We start from the raw sequence: 15,045 nt of genomic DNA on the forward strand, positions 1-15,045 counted from the left end.
TCAGTCAGGAAACAACGAGAGTGGATGTCATATTCAACTCGTCAGGGCCTGAACCCAAGGTGTGTTGCTGGATGAACAGGAGACATGGAACTATTCCATCTGTCCTTTAGGAATTGCCTGAATTGTCACCATTGGGGGGGGGGTCACAATTAAATGTAATATTTATTTTTTGTTGAGTGTTTTTCACATTTCTTTAGTGCACTGCGTAGCCCTATTCAGTAATCAATAATTATGAGTGCAATTGAATAAAAAAGCCCATTTGAAATCAACGGACCAAAGCATTGTTGCGTGACAAGTGCACTCCCGGTAGGTTCATCTCTACCCAGCGGTGCAAGCTGCGCTGTGTTTACGCAGCAGCAAGTTTAAGTGCAGAGACGTCACATTCCATCGGGCGCCCTGGAGCCGGGCCGCTCACCCAGCAGCGAGCTCCAGCAGGGGCCGCAGGACGCGAAGCAGCAGGCGCAGCTGGGGGCCGCTCGCGACGTCCCAGTTGAGCATCGCGAGGGTCCCGTGGCACACGCTCAGCCACGTCTCCCGGTCCTGCAAAACCCGCGGCAGCCGTTCCCGCCGCACCTCCATCACCACGGACGGCCTGTGCCACTTTCCCTCGTGTCATTTTGGGTTTCAATCTGGACCGCTACACGACAACAATGTTATTATTAACGACGAATGAGTAGGGCATCAGCAGGGCTTCGGGCAGCCAGAGTTTGCAGTTACCCAACAACAATAAGCAACGGATTGGCGCTCGTGCACGAAGGGGAGACTCACGGAGGCGGCAACGTCGCAGAAGCGCTGGAATTCGTCGCTCGCCCACGCCGGGAGAGCCACCGCGCCGCCGCCGCCACCACCGCTGGTGCCCGCCTCCCGTGAGCCCAACAGCGCCAGCGCGAGCTTCGGGCCAGGGTGGGGAGCAGGAACGGAAAACCCTCGGCTGTGCGATCAAACGGCGATACTGCAGAAAGCCACCGCCGCGACTCACTGAGCTACATATTCTTGGTTCTTTCGGTAAAGTCACGTAGAAAGGAAGTAAGGGTATCTTAAAGTTATGTGGAAACCCTTCCCGTAGAGGCGGTTAAATTTCGATTTAAAGCTTTCGTGACTGCAGGGATTCAGAACCAAGAATATGAATCCCCGCAGTCACGAAAGCTTTAAATCGAAAGCCACTGAGCTTCCTTTATTCATTGCTTGCTTTTGCAACTTGGCACATAATCCAACACAATTTTGATTTACAAAGTGCTCAAATGCGACCGCATCTCAAGACGCTGCACAAATATAGAGGACATCCATCAAAGGGGACGAGGAAGACAAGTAGAGATGTGACGTTCCTGGAGGTGGAGTGAGACGGGATGGGGCTGAAGTGCAGAGAGGGGACAGCAAACGATGGCATTGGATAGCAAAGGTGCCAAGTGGGAAGCCTTCACCGCGAACACACGGTTGGTCATAAAAGTTCACTTTCCACAAGAGGGGAGAGCAGTGAAGGTGGAGTGCGGGGATGGAGGGGGGAGTATGAAGAGGAGGCGGATGTTGGGAGCCGGTGGTGGTACCAGGGGAGCTGGGTCCGACGCTGTGTCGGGGCCCAACAGCAGCAGCAGCACCGCGGCCATGCCTGCCGCCGCACGACACGTCCGCAGGAACCCGGCTGCCACGGTGGGGGGTGGGGGGGGGTGGGGGGTGGGGGGGGTCACCCGGAGAGATCGACAGGATGCGTGGGGTCAACGCGTCACACACAGGGGCAGCTCCCTCCCGCATCGTGCCACGTTCCAAGGCAACTTTATCGCGTCGGATAGCAATAATGAATGCCATTCATATCATGATCACAATAGAGCCATTTATTTACCCAGGAAAGCCTGCAAGCGTTGCCTTTTTAAAGTATCAGCCCGTCAGCCTGCAAGTCAACCACAGTTGACCACACTGGATCAGAGTGTGTTAAGGGATGGGGGGGGGGGCGGTCTTGGTGGCATGAGAGCACCAGGTGGACGGGGGAGAATGTGTGGCCAAGTCGGAGTACAAACAGCTTTGCCACTAATGAGTTTCCAAGAGTCTCTGCCATTGTGACCCCTAAACCCATCCTCTGGAGTCGTTTTGTTTTCGCGAACAGGATTAGCACTCGGAGGAATGGAACGAACCTCCGCCGTCACAGTTCCTGCAAGATTCTTTTCTTTGAGAACTGATTTTGCCCCCCTGCATAACCTCGTAAAAGAGCCTCTGTTCATGTCTGTTGGTTAAAGCGGATCAACCATTACAATTAACGGTAGAATGATGCCCAAGATAAAATGCTGCTGAAGCAGATTATTATGGCCCAACTCCTCAGGTCCCCTCCCCACCTTTCACTCCCATTTCAACTCCCCCAAGCTCCATCCTTCCATCACCTGTCCTCTCTCTCCACACATCGCCAAAAAACCTTTTAGACAAATGGCAGTATTTTTTTCTTTGGGCCATCATCTCCCGGAGACAATAAGCCCGGGCAAAAACCAAAACCGCGAGCGCGCAAACGGGACGGGCGCCTTTAAAAGGGTCGCTCTGGCAGGATAATCGCCCGGCGCTCACGGGCGTGACCCCGCCACCGCCCACCACAGTGGGGGCCCAGGGAGGTCACGACTCTGCCGTTTAAAAACACACACAAAAAAAACGGAGATTGGATGGAAAAAACTAAACGCGTCAATGCCAGCAGATTGCGAATCAATGGCCGTGTTGAGGCATTCACACGGAGTGTGGCGGTCAGTGCTTAGGGCTAAGGCCGGAGGTCACGGTTCAGTTTGCCGAGCATTGCTGCTGCTCCGTGTGGGCTACGGGTATTGTTTGTAATGCCGAGATTACCGCTGAATACTGCCGACCGTGCCAAAATTCACAGCGTGGACAAGGACATTGGCAGCAGTGTTTTTTTCTTTCGCTTTTGCGTGGTCACCGCTGTTCTGCAATGCAGAGGGAGCCTGGGAGAGTTTCCTCAATGGCTTTCAATGGCAGCCCCTCTCCCTGTCCTGCTGATAATGGGAGAATTCATCCCCCTTTTGTCTGCGCACGTGCGCATGTGCGCGCACACACACATACACACGGCGGGGGGGGGATCTTTCTTTATCCTCTTTCCACAGAGAATATTGCCACAACGCCAAACTTGATCAACAGAAGGAAATCACCTCTTTGCAAACCCTCCCAACTTCTTGCATTTTTTTGTTATAAACAGAGGTGCGGGTTTCATATCTTGAGTTTGAACACACGCTTGGCTGGTGAGTAATCAGCCATCCATTCAACAGCATTGATTTGCGCTCACGATGCGTGCGGTGAATAGTGTGTGCGTGCAAGAATGGAGTATTTCCATTCGTATCTTACGAACAATTATTTCACATGACCCCCTGCAGCCACAGGAGGTGGTGACAACGCACCACCACAAAGTTAACGACGACAAGGACCCATTATTACGACTCGAATCGCAGCCCCAACCCGTGGCAGTTCATCACATCGAGACCGGAGAGAGAATGCGCTACGGCGCCCGAGTTCGGACGACGGGCACCGACAGGATGCGGCCGGCCGTGCACCCATGGGGTTTAGCGCGGGGACGGGGGGGTGGGGGGGGGGCTCTTTGCTCGACCAAGACGGTAAGAGCTTCCCCTGTTGTTTTCGTCGTTTTTTGTTCAAGCGTTACGTGTTAACGCGCCGGCGTGCCAACAGCAGGACGCAGGCACGTGTGTGTGTGTCGTGTCGTGAGCTCATCCTCCTGTTTGGCCCCGGCCGCCTCGCCCACCTTCCCCCCTTGGGCGTCCGCCCGTCCCCTCGTCGAACGGCTCACGTTTCACCGCAGAGACAAAGCAGTTCCTACCGATCAATCCTTCAAACCTCACACGCCAGCCCCCCCCCCACCACCACACACACAGGCACTCCCCCGCACCCAACACAAACACACGCCTTCACGCCTCCCCCCGACGTAGCCACCGCCGACGGCACAGCGCCGTGTCAGCGCGGCATTAAGGGCCGTCAGTGAGCGACTTTCAGACTTAGCGACAGACATCTGTGCACGTCTCTACCGTGAGCCGTATGGCTCACGGTAGAGTTCAGGTCTCATGCTCGCAAGTTCCTCCACGATGGTGCTGCTCTCACGCCCGTCCCCCGGCGCATTTTTCTGCGGTCACCAACCATCAGGCGTGTGCAACGTGTAGAGACTTGATTTTGATTTGCACACGACTGGAAAATATCGGTCATTCAGCTGCACTATTAGGGGCGGTGAGGAGTTTGAACGTTACTGCTCTGCAGTAATGTTCAACAGAGATTCGGCGTGGTATGAATATATTTAAATGTGAACACGTGGACGTTTTAATTACACAACATCTTGTAATTTATGTAAATATTGGGGGCTGTGTAGGCCCGTGTTTCAGCACTTTAGAGGTGGATGTGATTCTCCCAAGCCTGCTGGCCTGCGATGTGAAAAGGTGATGGCAGCGGTACCCAAAGTGGGTTCCAGTAGCTGTCTGTGAGGAGTTGGGAGAGCGTCATCTCCACATAATTCTTCCCAGGTACGCCAGCATTCTCCAAAACGTGTTTAACAATTCTTAACTGGCCAAACATCCCATTGCAGAACCCCCATGAAAAATCAGACTTGGTGATACGTACCTGGATGAATAAATACGGCTATGTTCATAATTTCACCTGTTTAGTTATTATCGCTAACTTCAGTGCGTTGCTGACGGCTCACCATCAGAAAGAATATCCACGAAGCAGCGGAGAAAGCCTGCGCTGGTTGTCCGTAGCGACATCGAGTCCTCGTCCTGAGCCTTCCCTAGGCGCCCCAGTGCCTTCTGCAGCAGCACCATCGTCGTCTTGACCGCCGCCTGCGCCTCGTGCATCCACGCGGTCCGCTCCGCCGCTTTCCCTGCGCACTCCCTCAACGCAGCAGCAGTAGCAGCAGCAGTAGCAGCAGCAGCAGCAGCATAACAACACCCTCCCAACGGCGTCGGCAGCGCACGGCGGCGGCATCGACGACACACCACAGCATCAACGTCCGATTTCATCTTCTCCACTTTAGATTTGCTTAAGTGCAAGCATGTATCGATTACAAAACCCACTTCCCCACCTATGACCCGAGTATATTATTATTTATATTATTATACAAGGTTACGATTCACTTCAGTAATGGGCTATTTCTTATCTTGTACATACTGTACCGTCTCATTTATGTTGTGTTTTATGTTCCGTGTCGATTGTTCAGTGTCATTAACACCAAGTTAACATCTTCAGGTCAGTTGCATTTATGATTGACAATTGATTCTGAGAGGGAAGATGCACCGTGCGAATCGCGAGTATAAGAAGTGACACGTCTCCTCCTATTCGTCAGATGCCTACTTGAGTTAATTTCCGTTCACCGGTGTGCTAATCCGGTCGACCAAGACTCCACCATCTTGTTCGCTGCGCTGATTCTGTCGTAGCGCGACCTCAACTGCGAACTCCGGGTGTTGTTTAGGAAGGCGTCTCACCTGGCTCGGTTGACAGAGTCGGTCAGGAGGCCCAGGAGGAGCTCCAGAACTGGAACAAAACGGACACGCGCGCGCCGAGCGCGATTTGTGCACGCGCGAAGAACAAACCCACGGGCGGCGGAGAACGAAAGCGCGACGTGTGAATGCGCGTGCACAGTTACGCGACGCTCACAGGAACACGGACACAGACAAGGCCGGCACCCATTTCAGTTACACACCTGGGGACAGCACAGACACCAAGGCCTCTTCGCCTGCAGGGGAAAACACGAGGAAGACATCAGGCAGAGTTCAGACTTGTTGATTTGGTGACAAAGAGAGGAGGGTGGTGATGGTGGCGGTGGTGGTGTCGAGAGACAACAGAAATAAAAGGCGAAGAGAGTGGCGCTGCACTGACCAAGCGGGAAGTTTTCGAGGCAGCAGGCGAGCGTGGACACCGCTAGCCAGCCCGGCCTCGCGGCGTCCGTGGGCGACGGCTCCCCACCGGGTTGGCGCCCGCTCCGCCCCACAGCGTCGCTCACATGCCCGGCAAGGGCGTCGCAGGCCACTACCCTCCACTCGCCACGCTGGGACTCCAGCAGGCTGGGGTCGGCAAAAAAAGCCGCTCGTTAGCATGGTTATACCGTGGGCACAAGCATTCTTTTTTTTGTATATTTGGTTCACAAAAATTATCCTCAATTGTATCCTGATTGTGCCATTATGTCACGTAACGTCACGAAGATTCCACGTGGATCTTCCGCAGGAAAGTGCGACCCTTCTCGCGTGCCACTTTTCCACCTGCCCTGCCACACGAGAGTAACGTTCGCCAATTCCTAGAGCTGGAATTTTGCCATATTAAGTGCAGAAACAAACTTCACATGACGGTTTTCTGTGCAGAAATGTTGCGACAAGGCCGAGACCATCAACTAATGACACTTATGAACCCGGTTTGATCGCAAGCGGATCCACTGGATTCGAATCCAGGATCTTGGTGGTCCCAGCTCAGCCCTCTGACCTCTGACCCACCCAACCAACCACCGCAGGAAAAGCTTTCTTAGCGAACCATCAATTACGGTTAGAACAAGGGGCTGGAAAGGCCAGCATCGTTACTTTGTCTCCCAAGTGCAGCTAATGACACACTTGTGCCAGGTGCTTTGTTTTTTTTTCTTTCTCTCGATGAGATGGCCACACAAAGAGCCACCCACATAATTACAGACAAACTCATCTCTCCGATGTGAAGACGTCGCGCCGCATTCCTTCAAGCCCCCTGATGCACGCTGAAAGTCAAGGCAGCCGCGCTTGCCGCGCCCCAAGACTTCCCCTGCTGCGTCCAGCGGCCAGTGAAATCCGTTTGCCGCGTCACCGATTGCACCACCACCCGAGCGAACGTCAACGACGCTGGATCGACAGTCGGCCGTGGGTCCGTGCAGGGTACCTGGCGAGAGCCCGCTTGAGTGGGCTCTTCCACGACACGGTGAGGTGCGCGAGCGTCAGCACGCGCAGGCAGCGGCACGCCACCTCGCGTGCCACGTGGCTCTCGGAACCCGCAGGCGGATCGCCCTTGGCCGTGTGGCTCGCCCTCTCGCTCGCCCTCTGCAGGGCAGCTCCCACCTGCCAGACAAAAAGGCAACGGCACTGTTAACACCATTAAGCCACCATTGGAACCTCATTTGCCAGTAAAAAATATGATAAATGTTTTTTTACCCTTTTATCTGGCAACAAAACTGACTCCTTGTAAAAAAGGTGTCAGTTTTAATGGCAAATGAGGTTCCAATGGTGTAAATGCTTACCCCGAGCTCTCATACTCTGATGGTGCGTTGTCTTTGAGTTGTGCGCCTTTTGGCGTCATCTGGTCCAACACCATGTGAGACTAGGCTCTAAGGAAAGCTGTCTCGGGTGTGGACCAATCAACTTCAAGGACAGTGCATACATTATCAGAGTTATGTTTTTTGTTTGCATTATGACTGCAGGTATTGTGGTCTATGCAGACATGACTCCTTGTAAAAAAGGTGTCAGTTTTATTGCCAGATAAAAGGGTCAAAAAACAATTACCATTAAGCCATTTTTAGAAACAGTTTGTCTTTAGAAGCTAACCCCCTTTTTCCTGATGACGACCGAATGTGTTGCGATCGAAACATCGTAGCTTTTTGTTATTTTCTTTGAACCTATCTACGTTTTACAGTGGTGAGTAATACATCTATAGAGAAGTCTTTATTTTTCCAGGAAAGCAAACCTGGGTCTCATCTTCTTAGCAGGGTTTTTTTTGGACGTTTGACAAGTTTCAGATGCTGTCTTTCCAACAGACCTGTTCTTCACCTGAGGACGGCTGCTTGCGTTGTGGCCGAAACGTCGTAAGAATTGTATTTTATTGTTTTATTTTTATTATTTTATTATTACCCTTCTACGTGACTTTACCGAAAGAACCAAGAATATTTCTAATAATAATTCGCTTTAAATAGCGTCGTCGTCCGTGCGACTTGCATCCCAAGATCGCCGAGCGACCACGGACAAGCTGGAAGGCAGCCAGTCGGTGAGCCGGTGCCAACCATTTCTCAAGCTCTGCAGTCCTATATATATAATAATAATTAAAAATTCAGCCGATAAATGAGTGTTTATGCATGTGGGAGGAAACTGTAGCGCCCGGAGAAAATGAATACACATGAAGGGAGAGATGATATTAAACTATAAAACTACTAAAAAAATAATATTTTACCAGGTAAGGCCCACTGAAATATACAGCTCTTTTTCAAAAGCGACTTGGCTATCACAAATGGATATCTCAACACAGTAGCTCATCGCGTGGAAATGTATGGCAAGAAAATACTCCAAAGCGCACGTTTCTAAATGTCGAGAGATAAACCGGAGGACCCGGAGAAAAATCCACATGACCACGGGGAGAACATGCAAACTCCAAATACCGGACCTAAGCCCCCCAGATTTTTTTCTTTGGGGCTATTTTAAGGACAGAGTCTACGCAGGGAAACCCAGAACCATCACGGAACTCAAGGAAACCATCAGGGAGGAGATGAGAGCCATTACCAATTCAGTCTGTAAGAACGTCATGGACAACTTCGTGCTGCGCCTCAAGAAATGCACGGAGCTAAATGGAGGCCATCTAGAGCACATGCTGTAGAACGGAGAAAAAAAGGCCAAAGACCCTAGTGTTTTGATTTGATGTTTTGAATATAATAAACTAGTTATGACCAAAGTTTCATTTCATTCGGACAAAACACTAAGAAACGGGGCCTAATTAGAGTTGGGGCCCGTTTTTTTTGGGTCACCCTGTATAAGGCATCAGGGTCGGGATCAAAACCTCAACCTCCTGTATACCAGGCGAGGTAATTAACAGCATGCTGCTGTACCAGCCACTCCTTGCGAGCCAGAGCATGGCACCTCCTCCTCGACGCCCACGGGAGGGGAGCTTCTAGAGTATATTGTAACTCGAACGTCCGGGGAAAGGCCACGTTTACTGGAGAAGAAACAAGCTCCACCGTGGTTCCCAACCCGTGGTCCGCAAGGCTTGTGGGAAGTGAAATAAGAATAAAATAAAAATCACGACGTTTTGGAGGCAACACAAGCTTCCGTCTTCAGGTGGAACCGTCATAGCACGATAGCTGTATCAAGTGATAGCTGTATCAAGTGATACAGCAATCGTGCTGTGACGGTTCCACCTGAAGACGGAAGCTTGTGTTGCCTCCGAAACGTCGTGATTTTTATTTTATTCTTATTTTACTTTTATTAATTTTTTTTTACCTACGTGACTTTACCGAAAAAACCTAAGAATATGAATCCTTGCAGTCACGAAAGCTTCAAATCTAGAATTGTGGGAAGTGGTCCGTCAAACGGCTGCAGACACGAGCATTTGGAGACATTTTGAAAAGTATGCTGTCGGAGCACGACAAGCAGCGCAACAACTCGTGCGGTTTGGCAGTGGCAGTACCGCGGCTCCACAGAGGATGGGCACCAATGCTGTTGACGAAATCAGAAACTTGCACTGCCCCCTACTGGCAGCATGGAGTTGTGCGTGAACGTTCATGCGTGGGGGAGCGGTGGTGTAGTGGTTAGCACCATGCACTTCGAAACCCGGTGACCCGAGTTCGATTACCGCTTGCGGTCACCATCAGTGACGATTATCTGAACCGGTCCTGGGCCTCCCCTAGGTCGACTCAGCTTAACATAAGTACCTGGTGCGATGTGTAAACATCGCCACTTGAGAGACAAAGGCGGCTGGGCGTAGTGCTGGCCACCCACCCCCTCATGTGCTATGCCGGCCTTCATAGGTGCTCGCTAACAGCACTTGCCCCAACAGTCAGGCTATACAGGGGATCTTTGTCTTTTGTGTGTGCATGTTCATGTGTTTTGTGTACATTTATAAATAACAAAAGTAGATAAAATAATAAAAATAAAACACAATAAAACAATTCTCACGACGTTTTGGCTACAACATCGTGAGAATTATTTTATTATGTTTTATTTTTATTATTTTATTACTTCCCTTCTACGTGACTTTACCGAAAGAACCAAGAAGATAGATCCCTGCAGTCACGAAAGCTTTAAATCGAAAAGTAGATAATGTACAGACCTTTGTCAATATATTGCTGTATGAAGGCCTCCCCACACCCCTTGGTTGTGGGGATTTGTTTCACCAAACTCAGCCATGCTGGTCGGCGCAGGTTTGTGACCTTGGAGGGGCCCAGGACTGGTTCGGCTGTCACTGGCCATCCATGCCAGGCACAGATAGGAAACGAACGCGGGCCGCTCGCGTGCTCACGGACGCCTGTGGCCCAACGCTTTGGAGACGAGGGTTGGTGGATCACATAGGTTTGTAAAACTGCCAAAACCCGCCGAGTTGCTCGGTGGCCAGAAGACAGCACGGCAAGAATGTCCGCTTCTTATCCCCGTGTACGTACGGAGATAACACAAAGCAAAGCACTCGTTCACGTAGGCGATGGACGTACATCCCAGGCAAGCCGCTCCTGAACAACGGACATCGGGACTCCAGAATAAACAAATACATGTATTTAGATTGTCTAACATTATCGTCGTATTGTTTTGACAATTTAAGGAGGCCGCACCTTTTTGAGTTGCGCCAGTTGCGCCATGCCATCCGCAAGCTGCACGCAATCCAGCACGGCTCTTGCAGCCTCGCCGTCCGCAGCGGCGCTGTCTGCCAGTGCTGGAACGACAGTGGGGAGCGCACTCGTGACACCGCTCCACGATTATACCTTGACGAGAGGAAGTCGCGCTGGGAGGAACGCGTGCGCATGGTAGAGGAGGGCAGGTTACCGAGACAGGCACTGAAGTGACAGCCTGAGGAAGGCCTACAACTATTATAAACTATGTACCGACTAATAGGGTTTTTCCCCTTTTTTCTGGCAACAAAACTGACACCTTTTGCAAGGAGTCATGCTTACATTAACCACAATACTTGCAGTCAAATGCAAATAAAAAACAATACTCTGATCATTTATGCATTGTCTTTGAAACTGGTGTGGACCAATCAGTTTCAAAGACAATCCATAACTGTCTGTCTTTTGAATGCAATGGCGATGTGTGGTGGCAGCAACGGCATTGCGACGAGACTCTTGAAATACTCGGGCAGAGCGTTGCAATTCCACATGAATGCAGTCCAGCTACCACTGGTCAACCAGTGGAGAGGAGTGTCAAAAAGAAAGGGTCAAAGTGATTTTCTGCTCAAGTGAACATTGAGGCAGTGCTCATCTCTTGTGTACAGCTCTAAGTCAGCGGTGGAATTTCCACTTTTTATGGTGGGGATGAGTCTATCCATGCAGCAACCAATGTCGACTTCCCTTACAAAGCGGTGTGTAATTTATCGACCTCGAATAGATGATGGGTTGGGTGAACCCCAAACTCGAAATCAGAACTCTCAACCTTTTGGTTGGGAGCTTCTCACGACGTAGCGAAGTACGATGATTAGTTTTGTGATTTATTCTCCGACAGCGTCACACACATTGTGCTACTTGTAGGTGTCTGTGCTGTACGAGAAACACGCCAAGGGACTCGTGTACTCAACGTCAGTCTATTTTATTCGTACGTACAGCCGGGACGCACCAATGCAGTCGTAACTTTGCCTTCAACGACGCGCACATCCTTAAACTCAAGCGCCGCTCAGCTGAAAAAGCTCTTGAGATGTGGTTGCGATTTAGACGTCACGTCTTAACTATAAAACTATGCAAATTTTTTTTATACTATTTTTTTTTACTATTTTTTTTATTTCACCAGGTAAGGTACACTGAGCAATATGGCTCTTTTTCAGCAGCGACCTGGCCACAAATAAAAACTCAACGCAGTGGCTTATCACGTGGAAATGTATAGCAGCCAAATATGCTAAACGTGTTGCTGATTCTAAATGTGGAGGGAAAAACCGGTAGGTTAACACGGAGAAAAATCCACGCAGCCAAGGGGAGAGAGACACCGCAAATTCCAAATATATAGCAGGCGTCAGCGTCGGGATCGAACCCACGACCTGTCAACCAGGCGAGGTAGTTAACATCTTTCCACCGCGGGGCCCCCTTCAACTTAAAATAAATAAATATAATCGGTGACGTTTCGAGCAATGACCCTTCTTCATGGCACACGGACCAACGAAGAAGGGCCAATGCCTGAAGCGTAGCAAATTCTATCCGATTCAGATTATTTAAAGGCGGCATTGTTGACGAATGTGTTGAGTTTTTTGTTAATTGTGCCTGAGCGCCGCCACCACCACTAAGTAATGTGTTGCTGAACTTGATTTTACAAAGGACTTGGGGGGGGCGAGGGCCGGGTGATTGACACGGTGCCCACCGTGGGACTGTTAGCAATGACCACGTTCACCCACAAGAGGGCGCACGGATTTGTTTGGATTGACAACACGATGTAACACGAGTTTTGTTCATGCCTCAAAAGTAGAGAAAATGGCGATTATTCCCCACAAACTTTGCTTTTGTGACCAGGAATTTATGTGAAGGAATGACACAAATGCACACCACGTTTTCTAATTGAAAATAGGTACATTTCAAAATATCACTGTCCTGGTCACAAAAGCAAAGTTTGTGGGGAGTAATAGCCGTTTTCTGTACTTTTCAGGCATAAGCAATTAGGAAATAACACTTACTACCCAGGATCAAATAAATATGTTTCTGTTACACAGTGCAGCAACCAAACACGCACGATGACGGTGACGATTCCGAATGAGCAATTCGGAAAAAAACTCCTTCGGGGAACCAGGGAGCAATATCTGTGATTTTACTGTATTGTAAAATCTGTATTTATCTGTATTGTTTATTTAAAAAATTCGGTTCCGATTTAAAAACAAAAAAAGCATAATATTATTGCAAAACTTGAGTTTTCCCCCTCTCACTTTTGTAAAAAATAAAATCGATTTGAATCGTCGTCGGTTAACGGTTTCCTCCTTTGGTTAACTCCCAGTTGAGGTTAACTTGAGCGGCGAACTTTCGACGTACGTGGAACTTCTTTCGCACCGTACGTAGCTTGTGGCGTAACCGTGGCGACCGCCGTGACACACGAGACCCACGTGCACGAGTTTGTCTTCACGGGTGGTGATGATGATGGTGATGATGATTGTAAAACACCGTGAAAGTCACCACATCCGTCTCGCCATCATTGATGGTCGAGGTTGAAGATGCGCGTTGCCACGTAGCTAAATTATTGTACCGTGTGATTGTGCACAACCCTGTTAATCCACTGCTGGATGAAGTCTCCGCCAAGGGAGGGGGGTCTGTTTGAACATACTTCACTTTGCTGATCGCTGTTACGTTTCCAAAATTATGAAAAAGCACGTGATTATGACATTCCTACGAATTATCACGAACGGCCTCGTCATTAGATCTTCCTCCACCACATTGATGACGTTGTTGTTTTAAGTTAATTCATTCACCAGTAGTGCATCGAAGGCGCCGGCCGGGGAGTAACTTAGAAGTCTTTATTTATTTATTAATCAGCTCTCGCTCAGGACGATTCAGAACGTTCGCGTGCGTCGTGTGTGGCAGAGTGGGGTGGGGAGGAGCGGTGGTGCAGCGCTTAGCGGCGACCCGGGTTCGATTATATTATTACCCCGCTCACGGCCACCAACACCGACGTCGATTAATTATCCGAACCGGTCCCGAGCCTCCCCTAGGTCGACTCGGCCTCAAATGAGTAATCTGGTGCGGTGTGGAAAATTATCGGCCACTGGGGGGGGGGAGGGGAGACAAAGGCGGCCGGGCGTGGCAGTGGCCACCCACCCCCTCGTGTGCCGTGCCGGCCTTCATCGGTTGCTACTTGCTCACAGCACTTGCCCCAATAGACTGTCCGGGCTACACGGGGGACCTTTGCCTTGACAGTCGGCGACGTGGCCTCGGTGCGTCGCCGCTCCGCGAGCTCGTCGTGGTTTTCGTCGCATCGAGTTGCGTCGTTTTAAATTAATCGATGAACGCACGGCAGCTAATCTCGCATCAGTCATGTTGGCATCGCTCACACCGCCACCATCAATCAACCACCGTGTGAATGAACCCGTACTGTGGGCATTGTGGAGTAGTGGTGGTGGTCGCGGCGCGAATTAATTAAACGCTCGATGACTGCGCGCGGGAGAACCGATAACATTAAAACAGCGCGGCGTTTGAGTTAATTAGCTGCTGCTGATGCCGATGCCGCTGCTACTACTGCTGCTGATGCCGATGCTACTGCTGCTGATGCCGATGCTACTGCTGCTGTACTCACTCGCCAACAGCTGCAGTTCCCCGGCGTCGACCTCAATGGCACCGACGTCCGCGGCGCCGCCTCTCCTCCTGCGGCCCATCCTGGCGCTGATGTTGGAAGAGGATGAGGATGGGGGGGTGACGATGATGGAAGCGGTGATCGTTCGTGGTTGAGTGGTGGCGGTGGCGGCTGATGAGTCGGAGTCGCCGCACGTGCGTCGAGACCGCCCCTCGACCCGGAAGTCGAGGCGAGGTCACGTGGCTCGCACGTGGCGCGGAGATTCCCCCAAAAGCCACCCCCCCCCCATACCCTCGGTGCCAGACATTGAGCACATTGTCCGGATTATAAGACGCACCCCCCCCCCCCCCAAAAATAATAATGTTGTGCTCGATTGCATAGCTGTCAACCCACGCGGTTTGTGGCGTATTCTTGTACAGGGAAATTTGAGCTTTCAGGTCCATACGGCGTACAGCCGTTTTAATACGGGCAACACATTGTTTTAAAATCCACGTGATTATTTTTTTGTTCGTGTTTCTCCCTTGTGATGGGACTTTGTGGGATGAACGTCGAGATTTATAAGGGCACGCGGTGGCCAATAAGGTCTGAATTCTATTTTGGTACTGGCAAAGGAGGTCTAATGATGTAGATGCTCACCCCGAGCCCTCATTACTTTGATAGTGCATTGTCTTTGAGCTGTACGCCTTTTGGCGTCCTCTGGTCGAGCATCAATTGGGTCGAGGCTCAAAAGAAAGCCGTCCCTTGGTGTGGACCAGTTTCAAGGACAATGCATATATTATAGTGTGTGTTTGTTTGCATTTTGACTGCAAATATTGTGGTTAATGCAGACATGAATCCTTGTAAAAAGGTTTCAGTTTTGTTGCCAGAAAAAGGGAGGAAAACCCTATTATTA

General features: G+C 50.5%; 1 protein-coding gene across 1 annotated transcript in view; it reads right to left on the reverse strand.

Moving 5' to 3' along the window:
- Positions 1–14,387, reverse strand: part of THADA (THADA armadillo repeat containing) — a 55,267-nt gene extending 40,880 nt beyond the window's left edge. The window contains exons 1-10 of the mRNA XM_078596072.1: positions 14,157–14,387; positions 10,514–10,614; positions 6,874–7,049; positions 5,857–6,041; positions 5,681–5,713; positions 5,463–5,511; positions 4,685–4,872; positions 1,545–1,639; positions 769–891; positions 416–540 (exon numbers count right to left, since the gene is read on the reverse strand). Coding sequence (XP_078452198.1) covers positions 416–540; positions 769–891; positions 1,545–1,639; positions 4,685–4,872; positions 5,463–5,511; positions 5,681–5,713; positions 5,857–6,041; positions 6,874–7,049; positions 10,514–10,614; positions 14,157–14,235 — 1,154 coding nt within the window. The 5' untranslated portion in view covers positions 14,236–14,387. The remainder of the gene's footprint in view (positions 1–415; positions 541–768; positions 892–1,544; positions 1,640–4,684; positions 4,873–5,462; positions 5,512–5,680; positions 5,714–5,856; positions 6,042–6,873; positions 7,050–10,513; positions 10,615–14,156) is intronic.
- Positions 14,388–15,045: the final 658 nt, after the last annotated feature.

This window comes from Lampetra planeri, chromosome 7, assembly GCF_965212315.1.
Source record: "Lampetra planeri chromosome 7, kcLamPlan1.2.h2, whole genome shotgun sequence".
NCBI lineage: Eukaryota > Metazoa > Chordata > Hyperoartia > Petromyzontiformes > Petromyzontidae > Lampetra > Lampetra planeri.